The sequence below is a fragment of the Oculina patagonica genome, chromosome 13, assembly GCF_052425735.1.
Source record: "Oculina patagonica isolate OP01 chromosome 13, crgOcupat, whole genome shotgun sequence".
Taxonomy (NCBI): domain Eukaryota; kingdom Metazoa; phylum Cnidaria; class Anthozoa; order Scleractinia; family Oculinidae; genus Oculina; species Oculina patagonica.
This window is the reverse complement of record NC_135770.1, coordinates 20,663,509-20,685,552: the sequence shown is the minus strand read 5'-3', so window position 1 is coordinate 20,685,552 and position 22,044 is coordinate 20,663,509. Positions and strand designations below refer to the sequence as shown.

General features: G+C 37.7%; 1 protein-coding gene and 1 pseudogene across 4 annotated transcripts; both read left to right on the top strand.

Annotated features, from left to right (window-relative positions):
• Positions 1-523: 523 nt before the first annotated feature.
• LOC144634224 (uncharacterized) lies at positions 524-21,658 on the top strand. 4 transcript variants are annotated; one of them, XM_078493118.1, is made up of 14 exons: positions 535-638; positions 1,382-1,442; positions 2,860-2,896; positions 7,683-7,737; positions 8,118-8,278; positions 9,016-9,507; positions 10,582-11,606; positions 12,659-12,701; positions 13,010-13,064; positions 13,336-13,490; positions 13,998-14,489; positions 15,112-16,148; positions 16,342-16,384; positions 20,040-21,658. In XM_078493118.1, exons 4-14 carry the CDS (start codon positions 7,690-7,692, stop codon positions 20,167-20,169), a joined length of 3,681 nt encoding a protein of 1,226 aa, XP_078349244.1. In that variant the 5' UTR covers positions 535-638; positions 1,382-1,442; positions 2,860-2,896; positions 7,683-7,689; the 3' UTR covers positions 20,170-21,658. The 4 variants fall into 4 exon arrangements, with proteins under 4 accessions (XP_078349243.1, XP_078349244.1, XP_078349242.1 ...); XM_078493116.1 differs by lacking the exon at positions 2,860-2,896; XM_078493117.1 differs by lacking the exons at positions 1,382-1,442; positions 2,860-2,896 and having other exon boundaries at positions 524-638.
• On the top strand, positions 17,163-18,254 carry LOC144636007 (uncharacterized; annotated as a pseudogene).
• Positions 21,659-22,044: the final 386 nt, after the last annotated feature.

Sequence of the window (22,044 nt, the reverse complement as noted above, 5' to 3'; positions counted from 1 at the left end):
TAAAAATAATAACATAAACTAAAGAAGAAGAAAAGAAAAAAAACGATGAGTTTCATTTCGTTTAGGTCACAAACATAGCTAATTGTGAATGTATTTTAAGTGTTATGATACTGTTAAGAACTTCAACTAAATATTAATAATATTATATATTAGGTGTGCACTGCACCGAACCAGTGTTACAAATATGTGAAAAACTAGCTTTGCTGTCTTTTTTTTTTTTTTTTGCTTCACCCTCCACTTATCCCGTGATGTTTGCGTCCGCTCTTGTGTTTCTGGCCTATACAACGCTAGATCGAACAAGGAATACGTGCATGCCAGTGTTTAAGATTTTTATTCTCTCGGGAATTTATTTTCAGGTTGCCTGCTTATGTTTGATTGCATTATGCTTGCCAGAATGTTCTCACCTTTATTTCGTTTCTCGGAAAGATAATGAATAAAAAAAAGTGATTTCCTGGAATGTAACCTTTCTATAAAGGCCTGCTTTGTCCAATACGATTGCATATATCATTTCCGACTCGGAAGTTTCGGATGTCACTTTTAGTTTCAAATGTACGAGTAGAGACGTCCGTGCTCGCGCTGACTGCCTTTATCCTCAGAGAGTGGCTTTTAAAGTAATTAACGCTTGGAGGCAGGAAGGGGTAAGAAGTTTTAGAAATCTTAATCATAATTTTGTGTGCGAAAATATAAGCTAATGATCACGTATCTGATCAGGTTTGTTTCCGGCCGATGCAAGCTTCACAAAATATCATTGGTCACTACAAAATGTTTAGCGATCAATTGGAAATTATTTGACGTTGTCGTAAAGATCATATCACGCATGCTTTATTTCAGAATTTTTTTGCCATTTTTGCAACATAAAGACCTTCCTAAAACTGCCTGATATGTCCCATATGATTGCGTATATCATTTCCGACTCGGAAGATTCGAATGCACTTTCAGTTTCAAATCTTCCAGCTCACGCCTACTGCCCTTATTTTCGTATTTTCGCCTTTTAAATAATTTACCCTTGAAGGCAGTCTTAGGTAATAAATTAACGGACATTTTTCTTAGATTTCATGAGCAGAATATCAAACTAACAATATATGCGTGATCAAGTTTGTTTTTGACGATGCAAGCATAACGAAATATCATGAATGTTCAGTGATCGAAGAATCGCTCATTACGGTATTTCTTGATATAATGCTTTTAAGTTTGAAAACCACCGCCGGAAAATGGCAATATAAACTGGCTTTCTAACAAAATGGAAATAATCATTTTCAGCGAGAATGATCAACAAAGGCTCAATGCAAATTTTGTTCACGTTCACTTTATTTCTGAGAAAGACAACAAGAGATTTCTTGACTTCCTGTCCGTCGTTAAATCCCCTCTTTTATCCATTCAGGTTCGAATCTACGAGCTCACACTTACTGCTTTTATCGTCAAAGGAACTTGGTGCACCAGAGGTAAGAAATAAGATCTCATGGGAAGAACTGAATATCAAACTTTTAAAAACAACAGTAATATAATCTGATCAAGTTCTTCTGTGTTGATGTTAGCCTTCCAAAAGAGCAGTCTTTGCCAAAAGTTCAATGATCAAATAATCCTATTTTAATTGTAGAAGTTCACCTAATGCACGCTTCATATGTTTCAGTTTTATGAACATTTTCTACTCCCTTCTACATCATCTGATTATTTCAGCTCCGTTTGTGGACTACAGATCGATAAAGCGTAACACGACCAAGAGAAGCACAGTTCACTGTATTTCAATAGTCGTCTTTTTCAGAAAAAAGTTGTTTTTGTGATTGGAATACTCGTATATAAAACTGTTGGAAAATTCTAACTCAATATTAGTTGTGCACAGGATCAGTGGAAATGACTACCTTTCTCTCTTGTTTTGTTCTGCTTCCGTGGTCGACAAATGGAAGATTGCTCGTATTCTGATCTGCTACCACTTTCGTTTCTTTGCCATAGTATCGAGCGTGGCGTGATATCTATTGTAGTTCCTTTCTGACGCCAGAAAAAACGACGTATACATGCACGTTTGAGTTCTTTGCCTTTCCACGCGTGTTTATTTTCATATTTCATGTTCGTGGAGTTGAGAATTTTGGTCTATTGGTGAGGCGTGTTATATATCTCCTGACATTTATAAAGCGCCATGCAGATCGAACTAGCAATACATGCAGTGTTTAAGATTTTTATTCTCTCGAGAATTTATTTTCAGGTTTTCTGCTTCTGCTTGATTGCATTTTGCTTGCCAGAATGTTTTTATCTTATGTTCGTTTCTCGGAAAGATAATGAATGAAAACAAATGTTTTCCTGGAAGTTTCCCTTCCTAAAAAGCCGTACTAAATTATTTTCCTGTATGATTGTATGTATAACATTTCCGACTCGATAGTTTTGAATGTCACTTTCAGTTTCAAATCTGCGAGCTTTTTCGGACTGCTGTTATCTTCATAGATTCCCCTTTAAAATTGTTCTAAGGGTGCCATAGGTAAGTCATTTATGGAGATTTATCTTTGTTTTTGTGTGCAGAAAATCAGAAAAAAACGTATTTGATCAAGTTTGTTTTGACGATGCAAGCCTCACAAAACATGATTACATTCAGGTCATTGCCTGTTGCAAAAAAGGTTCAGTGAATAAGGAATCGGATTTGAATTGTCGTCATCTTGCATCACTACATCTTTTTTGTTACCTCAAGGGATTAATTTCAGTTTTCTTGCTTCGATTTGAGTTTATTTAAAAGATTTCCTGGAAGGCTCCCCTCCTAGAAAGGTATATGCTTCGTGTCGTATGATTGCATATATCATTTCCGACTCGGAAGTTTGGAATGTCACTTTCAGTTTCAAATCTACGAGTTTGCCCTTCTTATTTTATTTTCAGACCTTTAAACATTATTTATACCAGGAGACAGCCAGAGGTGAGAAATTTAAGGAAATTTAATTTTTGTGTGCAGGAAATTAAACGTATTTGATTAGTTTTGTTTCTAACGATGCATGCTTCACAAAATATAATTGGTCATTGCAAAATGCATGTGTTCAGTGGTCAACAGAACTCTAAAGCTACGTATGAAAATTGCTCATTGTAGATCATGTGATGTTATCCAGAGAATTGTCCCTTTGTCTATCTAAAAAAATAATTTATTATTCAGTCATTTGAGTTTAAAGGAGAAGTTCACTCCAGAATGGCCATTAATTTTTTTACGCCAATAAAAAGGTTATGCAAAGATATGTTATTCACCAAAATGTCAGCTTCAAACGAGCGCTTAAACCCTACGAAATCCTTTTCTGAAGTAGCCCAAAACTCGACAACTGAACGCCGCCATCTTGGAGCTGTTAATGTATGCGTGACATCAAAGAGCTCAGCCTGAAGTTAAACGGGAGAATTTTAATTACTTCAAACTCCTTGTTTCTTTGTAGTGGCTTTTGTTTGTCAAAATGCCTGTTTGTGCAACTCCATTTTGCTTAGACAGAGCTCCAAGAAATACAAAAAGAGGTATTTCCGTTTTCACCGTCTTTCAATATTTAAAGAACAATTGCTCAAAAGCGGACACAAATGTTTGTGTGTTCCGGCGTTAAATCGGGGTCCGATCGAGTTCATTATCGAAGTGCAATTTTCTGCAACTTTTTCAGGTTGATCTATTATAACCTATCCTTCGAGACCCTCGATTTTTCTCGTCGTCCCGCTCGACAATCTGTCTCTGGGTCTCCGGGGATGATCATGTTACCAATGTTGCAGTATTGCATACGGTACGTGCATGTTGCAATCAAGATTTGTGACAAACAGAACATAAACAACCAATAAGTCCATAAACGGCAATGTCGCCAATGTCCTTCGCGGTAATTTCGTTTTGTTTACAGCATCCATCCTAGTTATTTTACGCCGGCGGTTTCATTGAACATTATAAAAAATTACCAAAGTAGCAGACCGTACCAATTTGTCGTAGCAGTGCTACTGAAAAGAATATATTTACTTGTTTGCTTGACCACAAATAATCGCCGGGACCTCGATCAAACGCCCCCAGGGTTTATTTAAAAGTTAGCAGTTTTGACCCGACGTTTATACGAAGCCGGCGTATAATCGGGGACCCGCGTTTAATCGAGAAAATACGACGAAGTCAACAACAACAACAACAACAGAGAGTTTCTCTGGTTGATTAAAAATCCTCCCTGAAATAAAGTAAAAAAGTGAAATAGCATAATCGTAACTAGGGTTGGTATTGCGTCTGCCTTTTTCTCTTTTTGTGGGTATTTTCACTCAGGAGACTGTATCTGTGATCTTCTTCGAAGCAGTCTTCCGTATAATTTTCGGAACACACAAATATTTATTTCCGCTTTGCCAGGAATTTTTCGTTTCTGCCCATTCTTATAATCCGTTCGTGAGCATTTTTTCTTTTAGATATTGAAAGACGGTGAAAAGTTTTTTGTATCTCTTGGAGCTCTGTTTGAGAAACATGGAGCTGCACAAACAGGCATTTTGACAAACAAAACAAAACAAGGAGTTTTGAGTATTCAAACTTCAGGCTGAGCTCTTTGACGTCACGCATACATTACTAGCTCCAAGATGGCGGCGTTCAGTTGTCGAATTTTGGGCTACTTTAGAGAAAGATTTAGTAGGGTTTTAGCGCTCGTTGGAAGCTGAAATTTTGGTGAATAACATATTTTTGTATAAACTTTTTATTGGCGTAAAGAAAATAAATGGCCATTCTGGAGTGAACTTCTCCTTTAAAAGAAATAATTTTCAAGGGTAACATCGCGTGCGCAACAATGGGACAACAAGCAAACGAGGCTAACGCGGTCTATTGGAGTCATGATCATGTTTCACTTTGTCGTAGCCATCTAGCATGCTTTATTTCAGGAATGGTTTTTGCCACTATTTGAGACATTATTATTATTTCAACCAGCTGCGAAAGTATGGGAAGTTATACGTGTAAAGAAGGGAAGGAGCATATTTTCATAAACTTTGCCTGTGTAGTCGGCTTTCGGTTCAGAACATTGAGTACTTGCCTCATGTTTATGACTTCGGCTCAAGTGTTTCTTCTTTAGTTATAGAGAAGTGAAATTTGTCTATTGGTGAGGGGAATTGTTTCTCGCCTCACTATTACAAAACGCTAGAATTTAAATTTAGATTTTTTTATTATTATTATTCTTTCTTGGTTGTTTGTTGTTAGGTTCTCTGCTTCTGCTTGATTGCATCAGGCTTGCCAGAAACATGTCGGTTGATTCAACTTTGATTCGTTTATAGAATAATCCAAAAATTGTAACGACTTCCGCTAACGTGCAGTAATCATAACAATAAAAAAATCAACAGCAAAAACGCAAATAATGTTCACCTTCATTTTGTTTTTCGGGAAGAAAATGAATATGATTTCATAGAACAATACCTTCCTAAAAAGGCCTGCTATGTCCCGCATAATTGCGTCCAGCATTTCCGACCCGGAAGTTTCGAATGTCACTTTCAGTTTCAAATCTTCGAGCTCCTGCTCACTGCTTGTATCTTCATAGATTCGCCGTTACAATAATTTACCCATTGAAGACAGCCTCAGGTAAGAAATTTACGGACATTTCTCTCAGATTTTATGAGCAGAATATCAAACTAACAATATATGATCAGATTTGTTTCATGCAACCATGACGAAAGACAATTGGTCATTGCAAAATGTTCAGTCGATCGAGCTATGTTATTTTTCTACTATTATTTGCATCATGCATTGCTATGCAAAAAAGAGAAGGACTCATTTTACTAAACTACAACCGTGTAGTTGACTTTTGGTCAAGAAAACAATGAGTCTTTGTGGTAAGAAGATAGAAACCTGCAACACTTTTATCTCCAGTGGAGAAATATTATTCAACCTAGTGAATGACAAGCGTTTCTCGAGTTTCTCTCCCTTCAGTTGTCACAAACCATAATAAAAAAGGAACCGCTCGCACTCCAACCAAGTGTTCATCGTCTGCTTCGACTCGTGTGTTCCTTGATCAGTTATTGAGCCCAATTCTTATTATTTTAACATCCACTTTATTCTAAAACGAAAAGGATAGGACATCGCTTCTATTATACACTTTAAAGGCACTTAAAATAACTTCCAAAACGACATAAAACTGGTAAATCGCCGTAGCTCGATATATATTACGCTCTTCGAGCCTCTTGAGTCGTCCGCCACATTTCTAAGAAGGGAAGAGTTGGAAAACAAGAGCACCCCACCCCCCTCTGCCCCAAACTAAAGATTTCTTAGAATTTTTTACTTCTTGTATTTCTGTAGAATTTGATCATCCTAGTTAATCCCGATAGTTCGATAAATATTTCACTCAAGAGCCTATTCAGTAGCCCGCTTTATTTCTGAGACAGAAATGAAAGAAAATAGCAGATTTCTTGGAAAATTAAATTCTTGTCTCTGTCCGACTCGGAACTTTCGAGTTACTTTCACTACTTTCAGTTTCGAATCTACCAGCTCGCGCTGATTGATTTTATCGCTAAAAGAACCGATGGTAGCTTGAGGTAAGAAATCAGATCTTTCGGGCAGAATTAAAAGTTATAATTATGATCTGATCTAGTTGGCCGCAATCTTTGCTAAGGATGAGTCATTGCAAAAATTTCAGTGATCAAGGAGTCATATTTTTACATTGTATTGATACAGGCTCCATGCGTGGAGTACACCGAGTTAAAGCGTGACACGGCCGAGAAAGAAAAGTTACCAACACACTACATTTCTATAGTCTTTTTTTTCTTGGTGATTGGATAATTCGCTTCTCCAACTCACTAATAATGCATCAAATCTAAAAGAATATAATATCATAACCGTGAATGTCGTTTGCACACCCTATCTTTATTAGCGTAGATGTTTACGATTGTATTCCTCCGATCACTCCGTAGTTTTTATTTCGATTGAGAAGATATATCAAACACTCGAGACAGTGTTTCATTGGCTACCCAAACACCTCGAACTTCGTCAAAAATACTCCGCTGCATGTAGCTTTCTCAACTCTCTTCTCGGTGTTTGGATATCCCGCTGAAATACTGTCTCTCGTGTTTGATATATTACATATGACAAAAGAGAATTCCAACTCAATATTTTGTGTGTAGAGGTTCAGTGTAAAAAGATGTAAATGTCTAGCTTTTCTTTCCTTTTTTTCGCTTTACGCAAGACGAAGTGAAGGAGTATTTGTCCTTCAAAAATATTTGGTGCATTAGCGTGGTGTGATAACTATTTCTTCCCTCGCTTTCTTCCCTCCCTCCCTTGCTTTCTCGCGCGTGTTTATTTTCATGTTGTCTGCCTGGCTTGCATGTTAACTTTCTTTATCAGGTATAAAGAAGTAAAATTTTTGGTGTATTGGCAAGGCGTTTTATTTCATGTCTAACTTTTAAAGAACAAGAGATCGAGCTAGGAAAACATGCATGCCAGTGTTAAATACTTATTTCAAAATTGGAGAAGCCAGTTGAGAGCGAAGACTTTTCAAAGTTCCTTTCCAGATACCAGAGAGACTAGCTTTTTATCAAAGTTGTTAGTCTTATTAAGAATTTTTTTTTTTGCATTGTCAAGGTGAAAAATTGATACAGTTAGATATTTGTTTTCGATGATGTTAACTCCACAGAGCATAACAAGTTATTACAAATTTTCTGTTTGAGGTTTTTACAATATTGCGTTTTCACTAAGATATCAAGATCGTTTTGCATGCATTAAAGAAAACTATTTTTTTTGTCATTTTTAGCAACACTATGTCGCAAAGAGCCATGGCCAGTTCTCACGGACCTCTTCAAGACGAGGTAAATAGGCAAGATTGTTTTCTCAAATGAGCAGAAGCTTTATTGATAAGAGTTTTATTGACATCACAGCCATAATATGGTGAAGAAGATGGCGATTTTAATGAACTTAGGTTTCAACACCTCCATCCTCAGATATCTAGAGGCAGTTTCTTCGTGGATTTTTGTTCGCCCCTATGGACTTTCCTCCACCTCCACAAACTGCCCCTGGGTCTCCGGGCATGTAAGACCTCCTGTACAGTTACCACAGTGGTACACAAATTCGGGAAACTGTACCTATCCCCTACACTAAAAGAGGGTTAGGATTAGCAAGTGCTGTACTGCAATTCTTATGTCTTCAAAGTTTCATCTTGAACTTCTCTTTTGTTAAATATGATCTGAAGGTATTGGTGGAGAATAAGAAAGAGGACGTCAATATTCTCATACTGGGAGAAACTGGAGTAGGCAAGTCTACTATGATCAACGCCATTGCCAACTACGCCAAGCATCACACCCTTCAAGATGCCATGGATGACCCAGAATTCACTGTCTTGATTCCATCCAGGTAAAATAGTTTTTTTGACGTACGCGGAATCAGACTTTGCACCGGAAACAACATCAACCGGAAGTGATATGAGATGAGAATGATCTTCAGACTGGGCACCGTGCGACCACGCGGGATGAACATTAACTTCACATTCATTTAAACTGCGCGCGCGCCTCTTTGCACGTGCTGGACTTTGAACGTTATTTTTAAATTTTCAAACGCTCGGCTAGTTTGTCGCATTTTCTTTGGCGACGTTTACCGCCAAAAAAGGGCTATTGCCCGAAACGTCTGGTTGTTTTAAAAAAGTCTTTTTGGCACTTTATTACCCATTTTATTAAACCTTAAGTTTTTTTGACAGTCAGACTGATTGATCGCTTATTTGTAGCGGCTCGTACATTTGTCGAAAAACGAGTGACGGGGAGTCGGAAGGAACAGAGGCAGGGTCCCTTCATTTCAGCTCCTTCTCCTGATATCTTTAAAAATAATGACAACGTTCAACAGATATACAACATAAAAGCGAGGGTTAGCGTTCTGTTTATCTTGTTGATCTTTCTGAGATCGTCACCTAATCGTGATTACGACGCTACTTTAAACTGAGCTTAAATATGAAAGAGAACATATCATGTACAGACCATTTAAAGTCCCCTACTTTTCCTGGGTTCAAACGGCGCAATTTAGTTTTATACCGTAAGCAAAGCATGGAGAAAATGCTACTTAAATTGATACTTAATAACTTCCGTTTTAATTAATTTAAGGTTCATTTTCACCGACGAAGAAGAAAATGCGAAAGAAATAAAAATTGGCTCTGATGAAAATGAGGTTTTCGCAGATGGTCAGTCTGCTACTCAGTTTCCTCGCGAGTACGTGATTGAAACAGACACCACAAAGTTCCACCTCATTGACACCCCAGGAATTGGGGACAGCAGGGGCATTGAGCAGGACAAGGAGAACTTTGACAACATCTTGGCTTTCCTTACCAACTACGACAAGATTAACGCCGTGGTTGTGCTTCTCAAGCCAAACAACTCAAGGATGACTGTGGCCTTCAGGTTCTGTGTAATGGAGTTGTTGAGCTACCTTCACAAGTCGATCGTTTCCAACATCATATTCGCCTTTACTAACACAAGAGGAACCTTCTACAGACCAGGGGACAGCCTTCAAGTTCTTAGCAAGCTTCTTGAAGAAAACAAAATTGAAATCGATCTATCTCCAGAAAGCTACTTTTGCTTTGACAACGAAGCTTTCAGGTACTTGAGTCTTTAAAGATCTCTTTTGGTCTAACCGTTATGATTTGTTGACATTCTTTCACTTAGGTTATTTAGCAATTATCTGTTAAGGTTTGAAAGTAGCCAAAGTACACGATATACAACATCTTCCGCTTTAAAATGTGATTTAAACTTCAAAACTCAGTGACCTGGATTAAATTCCCTGTCCTTTATAATGTCGATATTTAGTATTTGTTTGAAATGTCTAGTGAAGCCAAAACGTATGACACAAAGCGACTTTTTCAAGTACAGGTTTTCATCGTTCTTGCTAACTTCGACGTAGAGTTTTCGTAAAAGTCGAGGCATGGCATCGTTCGGTTGCTTTTGTCCTTATGCTTGATATTGTCCATTTTCTGCAATCCGGCTATGTTAAGACTTTTTCTTTGTATCATATTTCCCCTCTCGGCATTTTAAAAATTCTGCAAAATTTGACGGTATTCGACGGTAAGTTCTGCCAACACAAATGGGGGGAAGATCCGATAAAACATCGATCTATCTTACGGGGCTTCTGAACGGTTATACGATTTATTTTAACTAGTGAAAAAAAAAACGAATTACCAAAAGGATCACTTCGAGCAGGGAAAATGCTACACTATACTTAAAAAAATTAGGAATTCTTAAATTTGAAAATGTGTACAAATACCTAATCTTACTCGTGTGCATAATTTCTTTGCATTCTGTATATTTATTCTGCATATTTTCGATATTCATATTCTATTGTTTCTAGTAATTTATGTGTCTTGTTTATTTTTTGAACGTGTACATGTCAGTGACCAACACGATAGCATATGCTTCTTTGGTCAATAAGCACATTTTATTTTGGTTCTTATTATTGTTATATTTCCTTATTTTAATTAATGAAATTTCTGTAAATAGTGTGTAATATTGTTAATTTATGTAAATAGTGTAAAATGATAAAATCTGAAATCTGAATCAGCAATGAGTGACGACTTTTTATACGAAACTTTTAAACTCTTTTGTAAGTGAACTTTTTTGTAAGTAGTACGTCCATTTAGTTCGTATATAGAAAGATGGATCTCTTCATCTTATTGACAGGTTTCTTGCCTGCATAAAGAATGGAATCAAGTTCGCACCTGAAGACGTTGACCTCTACTCGAAAAGCTGGGTTAACTCGTGGGAAACAACTGGCAAACTGGTCCAGTTCGTGATGACTAAGCAACCTCACGAGACTAAGATGACCCTAAGCCTGAACGAGGCGAAGAGCTGCATAATCGCCATGAGCAAACCAATGGGGCAAGCTATTCAACTGATTGAGATGAACGTGAAGAAGATAAATGGTGTTAAGGATCAGTGCAAGAGGGCTGACGCTGACATCAAGAAACTCCAAGAACATCTCAAGTTCAAGGCGTTCCAAATGGAAATAAAGCAGCTTCCCTACCCAAGGACTGTGTGTGCTGATAAAGAGTGCAAAAAGTTTGTTAATGTCGGAGAGTCAAGTGTAAGGAAAACAGTCTATCCCCAGATCTGCCATGATCCTTGCAAACTTAAAGGAATTGCAGTTGAGACTACCAACAACGAGCAGCTTCGTGCCTGTAAATCCATGTCCATTGGAAATTGCAAAATATGCAAGCACGACTACAGATGTCACATGCATATTACCTACACTGCTGATCTCGTAGAGAAGGAATTCCTGTCCAAGCATGTACTGGACTTAATACAAAGAAAGGCCGACGTCAAGTCTAAAAAGGAAGCTTTCATCGAAAAGTTAGAAAGAAGCATCAAGGAGCTTAAAGAAGAAAAGGAGTTCATTTTTGAAAGTGCCAGCTTCTTTAGCGTCTTCCTTAAGGAAAATGCCTTGATCCCCTACAACGACTCCTTCAGCGAGTACCTCGACATGCTGATCCAGGATGAGGAGGCAAAGGAGAAGCCGATTAGAGACGACAAGAAGATAGAGCAGCTGAAGAAGGAAAAGAAAGCGTATGACGAAAGGAAGACTGACATCATGAAGAACATCGAATCAGGCTCTAAGGACGAAGTCCTTCCCATAGGGAAGGTTGAAGAATTAAAGAAGAAGCTTTGTTCTCTGCAGCACAATGGAAAAACTCTGACTGAAGCTCTAGGTAAGTGCATTTTATAAAGCTGGCATTTTTCAGCAATAGTATTAGTTTTCTTAACTTTTCAAGCACGAGTTCAGTAATTCTCTTCCGGCAAATATAACTTTAGTTAAGAGTTTATTTCATGAGTTGAAGCACACAGCAACAAACAACCCAGGAACAGAGAAGGATCTAGAAGCAGCTTTGGATTGCAAAACCTTTTTTTCCCTGATGGAAAACAAATGGTCTAAAACAAATATTCACAGTGACTCACATTCGTCTAAACAACGCCAGAACAATTCATTATGTTGTGTTCACGAAGAAATCTAAACCGGGTTGTCCGGATTCAGCTTGTAAGGTTCATTAATCGTTAGGTGTATGCTTTTTGCGGTATGCTACGGGAAAACATTGCATTACCATTTTATCCAATGCCTGAAGGCTCGTGTGTATACTGAAAAATAAAGTCAATCGTGCGATATTTCGCAGTATGCCACAACATTGCTAAAGTAGTATTTATTTTCTTTTTTTAAGGGAAAGTCATATATTAAGACGTCATATAGTAGTTTTACGGAAGTCATATGTAGTAAAAATCTTGACGGGGATAAAACCCACGAGTAAAAACCTTATCTTTTGAGGTGAACCTAAATAGGTTCTAACACAAAAAAGTTAATAGTAGATAACACAAATTTAGGCTATTTAGGCTCTTAATAGGTTCTTATTTCCTGAAGAAAAATTTACTTTGTTGCTTATGGAACCTTCAGTAGTATTTAGTCTATCCTTGTATATAATTTAAATACCAGAAAAGTGTTCATGTCAAAATAAAGCACAACTCTTAAATAAGAAACATTATAGACATATACATTCTGTCAACAAAATTCCTTGTCTGAACTTATTTTCCCAGAATTAAAAACCTGTTTACGAAATGTAGGCTAAATAGTTTCTTTCAAAAAGGGGGTCTTATTTGCAAATTTTAGCCTAACAGGTTCTTAAACGTTAGGTTCTTACTCGTGAGTTTTTACTGCATTACTCTGTATGTATGTAAACTCCTAATCAGGTGTATAACACTCGTATTCCTGCAGATGCTGTTAAGTCAGCCAGGATGACCACACACAAAGAAGAAAGGTGAGCTGAATTGTATAAAAACGGCAAGGACAGGAAAAAAAAGATATGCACCAGGTGACATGAAGTAACCCTTTCACTTTTGTATCATGACGGATTTTGTGACGTCATTAATGCTTAGGAATTCGTTTGAATCGTGTAATAAAAAATCATAATTTTTTTTTCTCTTATTGTGAGATGTAAACTGACGTTTGCCCTTCCTAGGACTTTCATAAAGTCGTTCGCTTCTTTTCCAGAGTTCAACTATCCCTACCCCAAGCGAACGGACTTGTTTTAAACGAAATTATATTTGCATTTTTTTGCATCTTTAGCGAAACTGCGTCACGGCGAGTTAAGGGCAGTTCTCACGGACCTCTTCAAGACAAGGTAAAGTGGCAAAATTTTTGCTGAAATAAGCAGAATCTTGATTTATAAATGGTGTGTGAACATCACAGCACAAATACGATAACGACGACGACGCTGTTGACAAACTCATGTGCCTATAGTTGCATAAATAGTTACCATAGTGTTGCACTAATTCGAGGCACTACCTATGGCTATTCTCTCCACTATACGCAGTATACGCGGGCTAGGGTTAGCAAGTATTGTTCTGCAATTACTCTGGGTTTTTTTTTGGTTTTTTTACTCCGATCTGAAGGTCCATAAAAAGAAGGAGGACGTCAACATTCTCATACTGGGAGAAACTGGCGTGGGCAAGTCCACTTGGATCAATGGGATCGCCAACTATGCCAAGCATAACACCCTCAAAGATGCCATGGATGACCCAGATTTTACTGTCCTGATTCCATCCAGGTAAAATAGATTTCTTGACAGTCAGACTGATTGAATCGCTGTATTTGAAGCAGCTCGTATATTTATCGAGCAACGAGTGGCGGAGCCATGTGGAGAGGAGTGGGAAGAATAGAGACAGGGTTCCTTCATTCCACCTCCATCACCAACAAATACAACATAAAAGCAATGCTAGCAGTGTGTTTACTTTGTTGATGTTTTTGAGATCGTCACATTATTACGAACTTAATTGATAACGAGAACAAAAATGATGTAGAGACTTAAAAAGTCCCTCAGCTTTCCTTTTTTATTGTTAGGCTCCAACAGCTGCCATTTGCTTTCTTACCGTAAGCAAAGCCTAGAGAGTACCAATTTAGCAACCTAGCAAACTAGCAAAGGGTGTAACATAGAAAGCGAAGACCCACCCCTCCACCCAAACCTCCCGCAACCAAATTCTACGATTATATTGAATAATATTCAACTGAACGCAGTCAACAATGGGCGTAATTACTTTAATTTTATATCGTTTAGGTTCATTTTCACAGATGAAGAAGGAGAGGGAAAAGAAATAAAAGTTGGCTCGGATGACAATGAGGTTTTGGCCGACGGTCAGTCTGCTACTCAGTTTCCTCGTGAGTATGTGATTGAAACAGACACCACGAAGTTCCACCTTATTGACACCCCGGGCATTGGGGATAGCAGGGGCATTGAGAAGGACAAGGAGAACTTCGAGAACATCTTGGCCTTTCTTACCTGCTACGACAAGATTAACGCCGTGGTTGTGCTCTTCAAGCCAAACAACGCAAGGCTGACTGTGGCTTTTAGGTTCTGCGTGTTAGAATTGTTGACCCACCTCCACAAGTCAATCGTGTCCAACATCATCTTTGCCTTTACTAACTCCAGAGGAACCTTTTACAGGCCAGGGGACAGTCTCCCAGTTCTCAAAGGTCTCCTACAAAAGAAAAATATTGCAATTGATCTCTCTCCGAAGAGCTACTTTTGCTTTGACAACGAAGCTTTCAGGTACTGATGTACTTATAGAGGATAATACATGGTTGCGCGGAGATATGGAAATTATATTCAAGCGTTCAACTCGATATTTTATGGGTGAGCGCAACGAGTCTAATATCGATTTAACCACAAGAAGAGAAATGCCACATCTCCAAGGAACAATGTATTATTTTATTTATTTTATAATACTATTAATAACGGTGATTTCGATTTCCGAAGATTTCTGACCATTTTCGGAAGGTGTCCGAAGATTTTTAAAATGTTGTCCGAAGGTCGTTCGAATGTTTCCGAACATTTTCAGAACTTTTCCGAAAACTTCCAAAGTTTACCGAAAATTTCCAACTGGCTATTCAGCGTGTCGTGAAATATGTCATATATTTTACAGTTTAAAAGATATGATTTTTCTCAGCGACTGAAGTTTTGGTATTTCAACCTAGATTATGTAATGAAATAATGTTTACTATAAAAAATGTTTATGAAAGCATATAATTAGTTATTTACTCAGTTGGAACTTACATGGTGTTTATGGATATGTTAGAGGATGGGGATAACCGCGAGTGTTGAGGAACAAGCCAGGAACCCTTTTCAAGTCCGATCCAATTATAAAATAGGATTTTCTTTTTTTCATTGACAGGTTTCTTGCATGCAGCAAGAGTGGTATTGAGTTTACAGATGAAGAAGCTGAACTTTACTCAAAGAGCTGGGTTAAGTCGTGTGAAACAACTGGTAAACTGTTCCAACTGGTTACGACTAAGAAGCCTCACGAGACTAAAGAGACTCTAAGTCTGAACGAGGCCAGGAGCTGCATTATCGCCATAAGTAAACCAATGGGTGAAGCTGCTCAACTTATTGCAAAGAATGTGAAGAAAATCAACGACACGAAAGAGCAGTGTGAGTCGGATGACGCTGACATCAAGCAATTCATGACAAATCTCAAGTTCAAGGGGTACGAACTGGAAATAACGAAACTTCCCTACCCCAGGACCGTGTGCACCGATGAAGATTGCAAGAGGTATGTTAATATCGGAGAGTCAGGGGAGAGGAATACAATTTATCCACAGATCTGCCATCATCACTGCGGCCTTAGCGGAGTTCCAGTTCAGACTACCAACAACGAGCAGCTTCGTGGCTGCGCTGCCATGGACGGTGACAAATGCTGTCGCACAGGATGTGGACACGACTACAGACTTCACATGCATATTACCTATACAGCAGAGCTCAAAGAGAAGGAATTCCTGTCCAAAGAGGTACAGGAAAAGATCGACACGAAATCCAGCTTAAAAGCGAAGAAAGAAGCCTTCATCGCAGAGTTGGAGACCCGCAAAAAGGAACTAGAAGAAGAAAACGAGATCATTTATGAAAGTGCCAGCATCTTTGGTGTATTTCTAAACGAGAATGCCTTGATCCCCTACAACGACTCCTTCAGCGAGTATCTCGACATGCTTATCAAGGAAGAGGAGGCAAAGGAGGATGTGATTATAGACCGCAAGAGGATCGAGCAGCTGAAGAAAGACAAGAAAGCGTATGAGGAGAGGAAGAATGTCATCATGAAGAACATCGAATCAGGGATTAAAGACAAGAACGAAGTCATTCCTTTAGAGAAGGTTGAAGAAATGAGAAAAAAGCTGTGTTCCCTGAAGCACAATGGGAAAACTCTGAATGAAGCTCTAGGTATAGTGATTGATATTTTCAGAAATAAATATAATATCACTAAAATTTACAAGAAAATTTCTTCCTACGATTTATTTTTCAGTTAAAAGTTGTTGTTGTTTTTTTCTTTGTTTAATTCCACCCATGTTTAGAGTACATACATGCTTAAAGGAAGTCATCGAAAATCACGTTTATGATACTTTTATTTCTGCAGATGCTGTCGTCTTTGCTAGGAAGGCCACATACAAAGTAAAAAGGTACGCTGATTTGTTTTATAAACGGGAAATACCTACAATATGTACGACATGGGAAGGTTTTTGCCCACGTCTGCCGTTCAACTTTAGAAATTTTTGTCATCTCTTTTATTGAGCTATATTGTTTATCATCTCACGGAATTTCTACTTTGTAATTCTTAATTAAATTGTTTTATTGAAATTGCATTATTATTTAATCGGATTAACGTAAACAATTTTTAAAACAAATACCCAGGGCGTCTATTACATGAGGCGTTTATTTCTCTGTTACAACGTCAACAAAACAAAAAAGATACGTAGTTTGCTCGCGGAGTAAGATAGAACACCGAGTTTGTGAATAGGAGACTAATCTAATCTGCGCTTTGTTTTCACCGTCATCGGGGTCAACCACGTTGGCGTCGTTGAGTTCTTCCAACTCTAAAGCTTTTATTTGTGGAATGCCCATCGAAATTATTTTGCCCTTATTTTGTACTCTACAAGATGACTTCATTAAATCCGCCATCTTGGATTTCTCCATCTTTTTTAAAGTCAGAAAGGAATGGAAACTGAGAAAAATTTCAAGCCAAATAAAAATTAAACAATTTGTATAATTTTCACAGTAAAAACTAACGGTAAAATTGTGCAACGTTTCGACCGCTCTTTGGTCACTATCAAGCTTTATGTAAGAAATAAAATTTGCATAGATATATATAGCTATAAAGAGGTAAAAATGTGTGAAAATATTCATGAAGTAAAAATATGTAAAACGACTAGTGACGTTCTGGTTTCCTACGGTGTCGCCATGGGCTCCCCGCTTGGACCCCCGCTCGCCAACGTCTTTATGTGTAGCATTGAGGAAACCCAGGATCGCGAAGAAAAGATGCCCAGCTACTACAGGAGATATGTGGACGACACACTGGCCATCATGCCTAACAAAGCATCAGCCAAAAACTTTCTGGAGACTCTGAACGAATGCCACTCCTCCGTTAAGTTCACCATGGAGATAGAAAATGACCGCGTGCTTCCTTTCCTCGGAACACAATTGCTCAACAAATCTAACCACGTTGAGACAACGGTTTATGTGAAGCCCACAGACTCTGGTCTCTTGTTTCACTACAAGAGTCATGTTGACGATCAGTATTAACGCGGCCTACTGAAAACTATGCTGGATCTTGCGTTTCGACTTTCTTCTAACTGGACCTACTTCTCTGAAGAATGCGATCGTCTCAAGTTGTTGTTCCCCCGTCTTGAATACTCAGATGACCTAATAAATTCCACTATAACACGCTTCATTGCCATCAAAGCTTCTGAGCAACCTGCTCCTTCACCGACTGCCAACAACAGTCCAGAGCCCGTTGGTGTTGTCTTACAGTGTAAAGACCAAGCTTCAGCTGATTTTCTTCGCAGGCAACTGAAAGATCTTAGCCAGAAAATTACCATCACCATCCTACCTGTTTTCGTCAGCCATAACATTTCGCGAGACCACAAATTAAGTGAAGTCAAGCCGCCGGTAGTAAACCAACAGTCCCTTGTTTATCATTTCAAATGTGACCTGTGTGATGCAGTTTATGTTGGTTTTACGCGCCGGCACTTGCATCAACGCGTCCATGAGCACAAGAACGCATCTTCAACTATTGGCAAGCATTTTCGCGCGGAACATTCTCTGGCCCCAAGGGATCTTACCACTAACTTTTTAATCTTAAAGAAATGCAAAAACGAGTTTGACTGTATTATTTACGAAATGTTTTTTTATTCACGAACTGAGACCAAGTCACAATGTAAAATCCGACTCTGTTCGTGCGAAAGTTTTTTAATGATTTTACTAATTAGTTTTGCATGCTTTTTTATTGTTTTAGCAACTACTCTGTAAATTCTTTTTACCTATATTTTTAAATACTTTAAGGTGGCTCGACCCAGTTTTTTTCTAGTGATACCTATCAACTTCGAAACCCTCATACTTAAAGGGATTAATGTCAATGACATATCTACTATATCACATGGATTACACATAGACTGAACTGCAATATGATATAAATTTTTGGGAGATCGGAATGAATATCACGTGACAATGACGTCACACAGGTTTTTGCTCTGAATCGAATTTTAGCCCTTAACCGCATTTTCTCTCAAGATCCTCCACGCTACGTATACCTTGGGTGTTTGCCTTCAGCTCTGCAGAGTTTCATCGAAATCTACAAGAGGAATTTTGAAATATCTTGGAATTTGTTTTCAGATGGTATAATTTATGCGTAAAATAAAGACAAGACTTCATATAAAGAAATTTGCTTCTTTTTTGATGTTTAATGAGAGGCTTTAGCCCTCATTCCTGTTAAAAATGTCCCATATCCGATATCCAAACCGTAAGAAGTAGGTAGACTTGCGCGATTTCGAAAAATATAAAATATATGAATCATAGTGAAGCTCAATGTTTAGCTCTATTTACCAATTTTACGCCTACTTTCGTAAAAAAACGCGATTATTTCAAAGCTCGTCGATGAATTTTCGCCAAAATTTACCAGGGTGGCAATTGATCAGTACACTACACAATCCCTGAATTTCATGCTCATTGAAAACTTCTAAGGCTGTCGAACATAAACGCAAAATTGAGTAAATATTGAAGCAATCTCGTAGTTTTGAATAATTTTGTGTTCTGGGATTTCCTATTGTTTCGAGTTGAGCACAACATCGAATTCCTGTGCACCACGCGTGAAATGACTACGCTTGGTCACCTTCCGAAAGCTTACCGAAATCTTTCGGAATATGGTAATATTCTCGAGTTCAAGTAAACAATAATGAATGAATGAAACTCAAAGCCGGTTATGTTTTGACGCCATTCCAGTCATTTACAAATGACTTGACAGCCTACTCAGAAACGTACCTGGTTTACACTTTCATTCTTTTGATGTTGAAATCTCTTTAGCGTAGCATTCAGTACGGCGGCCTTTTTTGTTTTGCATTTCTTGTTCTTGGCATTTTTAACTTTCAACTCAGCCAAGACGTCGACCACACAAGAAAAGTTGTTGCGTGACAATTTTTTTTCCATTGTTTTCTTTAAAACGGGCCACATTTCGGAAAGTTTTTGGTAAGCTGGTATATCATATTGTAGTTCAGTCTATGTGTAATCCATGTGATATAGTAGATATGTCATTGACATTAATCCCTTTAAGTATGAGGGTTTCAAAGTTGATAGGTATCGCTAGAAAAAAACTGGGTCGAGCCACCTTAACTTCAATAATATTTTTACACACTTTTGCTTCGTTGTAGCTATATATATCTATGCAATTTCTTTTCTGACATTAAACTTGAAATTGACCGTAGAGCAGTCGAAACGTCGCACAATTTTACCGTTAATTTTTACTGTGAATTGTTTAAAAAAAACATGTTTTTTAAAAAAGACTGGAAAAATGCTTGTACTTATGACGTTCATCATAGCAATGTCAAAAATCATGGGAAAATGGTTGACATATCAAACTTTTTTTAAGAAAGGAAAAAACAGCTTATTAAAGTTTCAGCATTATAGAGTAATTCCTATTTTCAAAATTTGAAAACAATTAAGGGGGGCGGGATGGTCCGAGGGTTAAGGTTAGTTATTCTTAACCCATAATGTCTTTGAGTAGGTTTAATGAAACGTTGGACCTGAATTATTTTTGCCAAAACTCAGCAGTATTTTTCATTTTAGAACCCAAGTCGTGATTGCCAAAGCCAGCACGTTAAAGAAAGTAGGCAACGCCATTTCCAGCGGCTTCCAGAAAGTAGGTAGCGCCATTTCCAGCGGCGTTTCCTACCTTCGGGGGTCCAAGAGCACCTAAAAGGACAACTACACAGCACACCAAAATGTATTGTGGTGGTAAATACTTCAGGAGGCTGACATAATCAGAAGTATAACAGGATGATTATCAAAACAAGATATTTCAACATTTCCTTTACGAATGCGTTTTACGATTTGTCTGCTTGATGATATTGTTGAAATATTTCATTTTTATAAATTGTAAGGTTTTGGAGGGTTTCAATTTAATAGGTTAATAAAATAACTTGTGAGTGTGATTTAAGTTTGCAATGTGCTAAAGGAAAAACAAAGCCATCTTGTCATTCTAGTTCTTTTACTTTTTATTTCACCTTTACCAAGTTTTCCCACGATTGGTTTGTATGGTACCCGCCAGAAAATATTCATTACAACACAGTAGTTCAACCGCAACTACTTCCTACTGAAAAACCACGGCTGAAAGCTGGTTAGTTACCTTCAAGCATTTTTAAATCATGTCAATAATCTTACATTCGCAAGGAGGTGTAGCTCTTTCTGCGTTGAAAAAAAATGTATGGTAACTTCTACTTGAAAAAAAATTAGTTTTATAAAATAATCCATTTGAATCATCATAATTATCAATTAATGAGATAAACTACGGTTCAAGTCAAGATTTGAGTCAGGATCTCGAGTCAGAATATAAAATTTATCAATTATAACAGTTTGAGGTGTTTTAATGAATTAAGTTGATTAGAATTTGTGTGCGTGACATGTTGTTTAAAGGGCAAACCAAGAAACCTTGCCACTGTAATTTATTCAAGTATTATATAAACTTTTGCCAAGTTTTGTAACGGATAATACACGGCAGAAAATATTCTTTAGGAACCATGATAGGCAAGGTACTTACTTAACTAATCCGCCGGTGTAACTTTGTCAGAAAATGTTTCCAACATTGTTTTTTTAAACTTGTTATTGATGTTAGAGTGGCAAGGTCTGGTAGTTGTCTTTGTTAAAAGAAACAATAAGTGTGATGATCTGAAGTTAGTGCGATTTATTATAAAGTAAACTTTCCAAGAATATGTACGTTAGTCGTATAAAAAAATGCGGAAACTTAAGTTTCTGTTAACAACGAACAATCGAACATTTTGATTTATAATTACCTAGATACGGGACAATATTTACTCGCCTCATAGTATAGTTTTGTTCCTTTTTTGTTGCTTGAAAAAAATAGGATCATGTTCGTCTTGGTTTCGAAGCATTCTGTCCAGCGACTGCTACAGTGATTGGTACCAAAACGTATAGATTTGAAGATTAATTTTTATTTAAGCGAACGTTGAACTTGCACCGGAATCAGAAGTGCAGCCTTGGGTTTCAAAGACACCGCTGTTTTTAAGAATTTTTGTTGAGAATTTCAAAGGAATGTACGTATTGGCCAATCACTGCTCAGAGCGTGGACTTGATGTGAGCAAACATCAATTTTTGCATTTGATAGTCAGTTAGTTGCCAATAGCTGTAAGTTGAGATCAGAAGAATAAAACGTTTGTTGATCCACAAAAGACGTCCCATGTTTTCTGTTTCACGGTTTCCTTTCAAGACAAACTACATCTGTCTGTTGTCTATAACTTAACAAATCGACCACATTCTTCCATTGTCTAAACTCTTACAGACCATAGAAATAACGTCACAAAATGTTCAAAACTCAAGTGGAACCACGAGCCGTTAGTCAACTAATTTATTTTTTTTAACTACAAAGTTTTTGACATTTTATGGCGTCATTGTCTATATGGTAGATAAGATTGAAGACCATTGAAAAATGCGGTCGATTCGTTGTTGTACAATAATACGGAAAATTCATCAGCGATGTACAAATAAAAATCAGTGCAAAGTCGCAGGGGACGCCGTTTAAGTTGCGAGTTGCGAGTTGCGAGTTGCGCGTTGCGAG

Bases quoted from the DNA above. Each gene is read 5' to 3' on its own strand.
- LOC144634224 (XM_078493117.1), top strand. From the start codon at position 7,690: ATGTCGCAAAGAGCCATGGCCAGTTCTCACGGACCTCTTCAAGACGAG. The intron at 8,279-9,015 runs GTAAAATAGTTT...AATTAATTTAAG, and splicing joins ACTGTCTTGATTCCATCCAG to GTTCATTTTCACCGACGAAG. The intron at 11,607-12,658 runs GTAAGTGCATTT...GTATTCCTGCAG, and splicing joins AACTCTGACTGAAGCTCTAG to ATGCTGTTAAGTCAGCCAGG.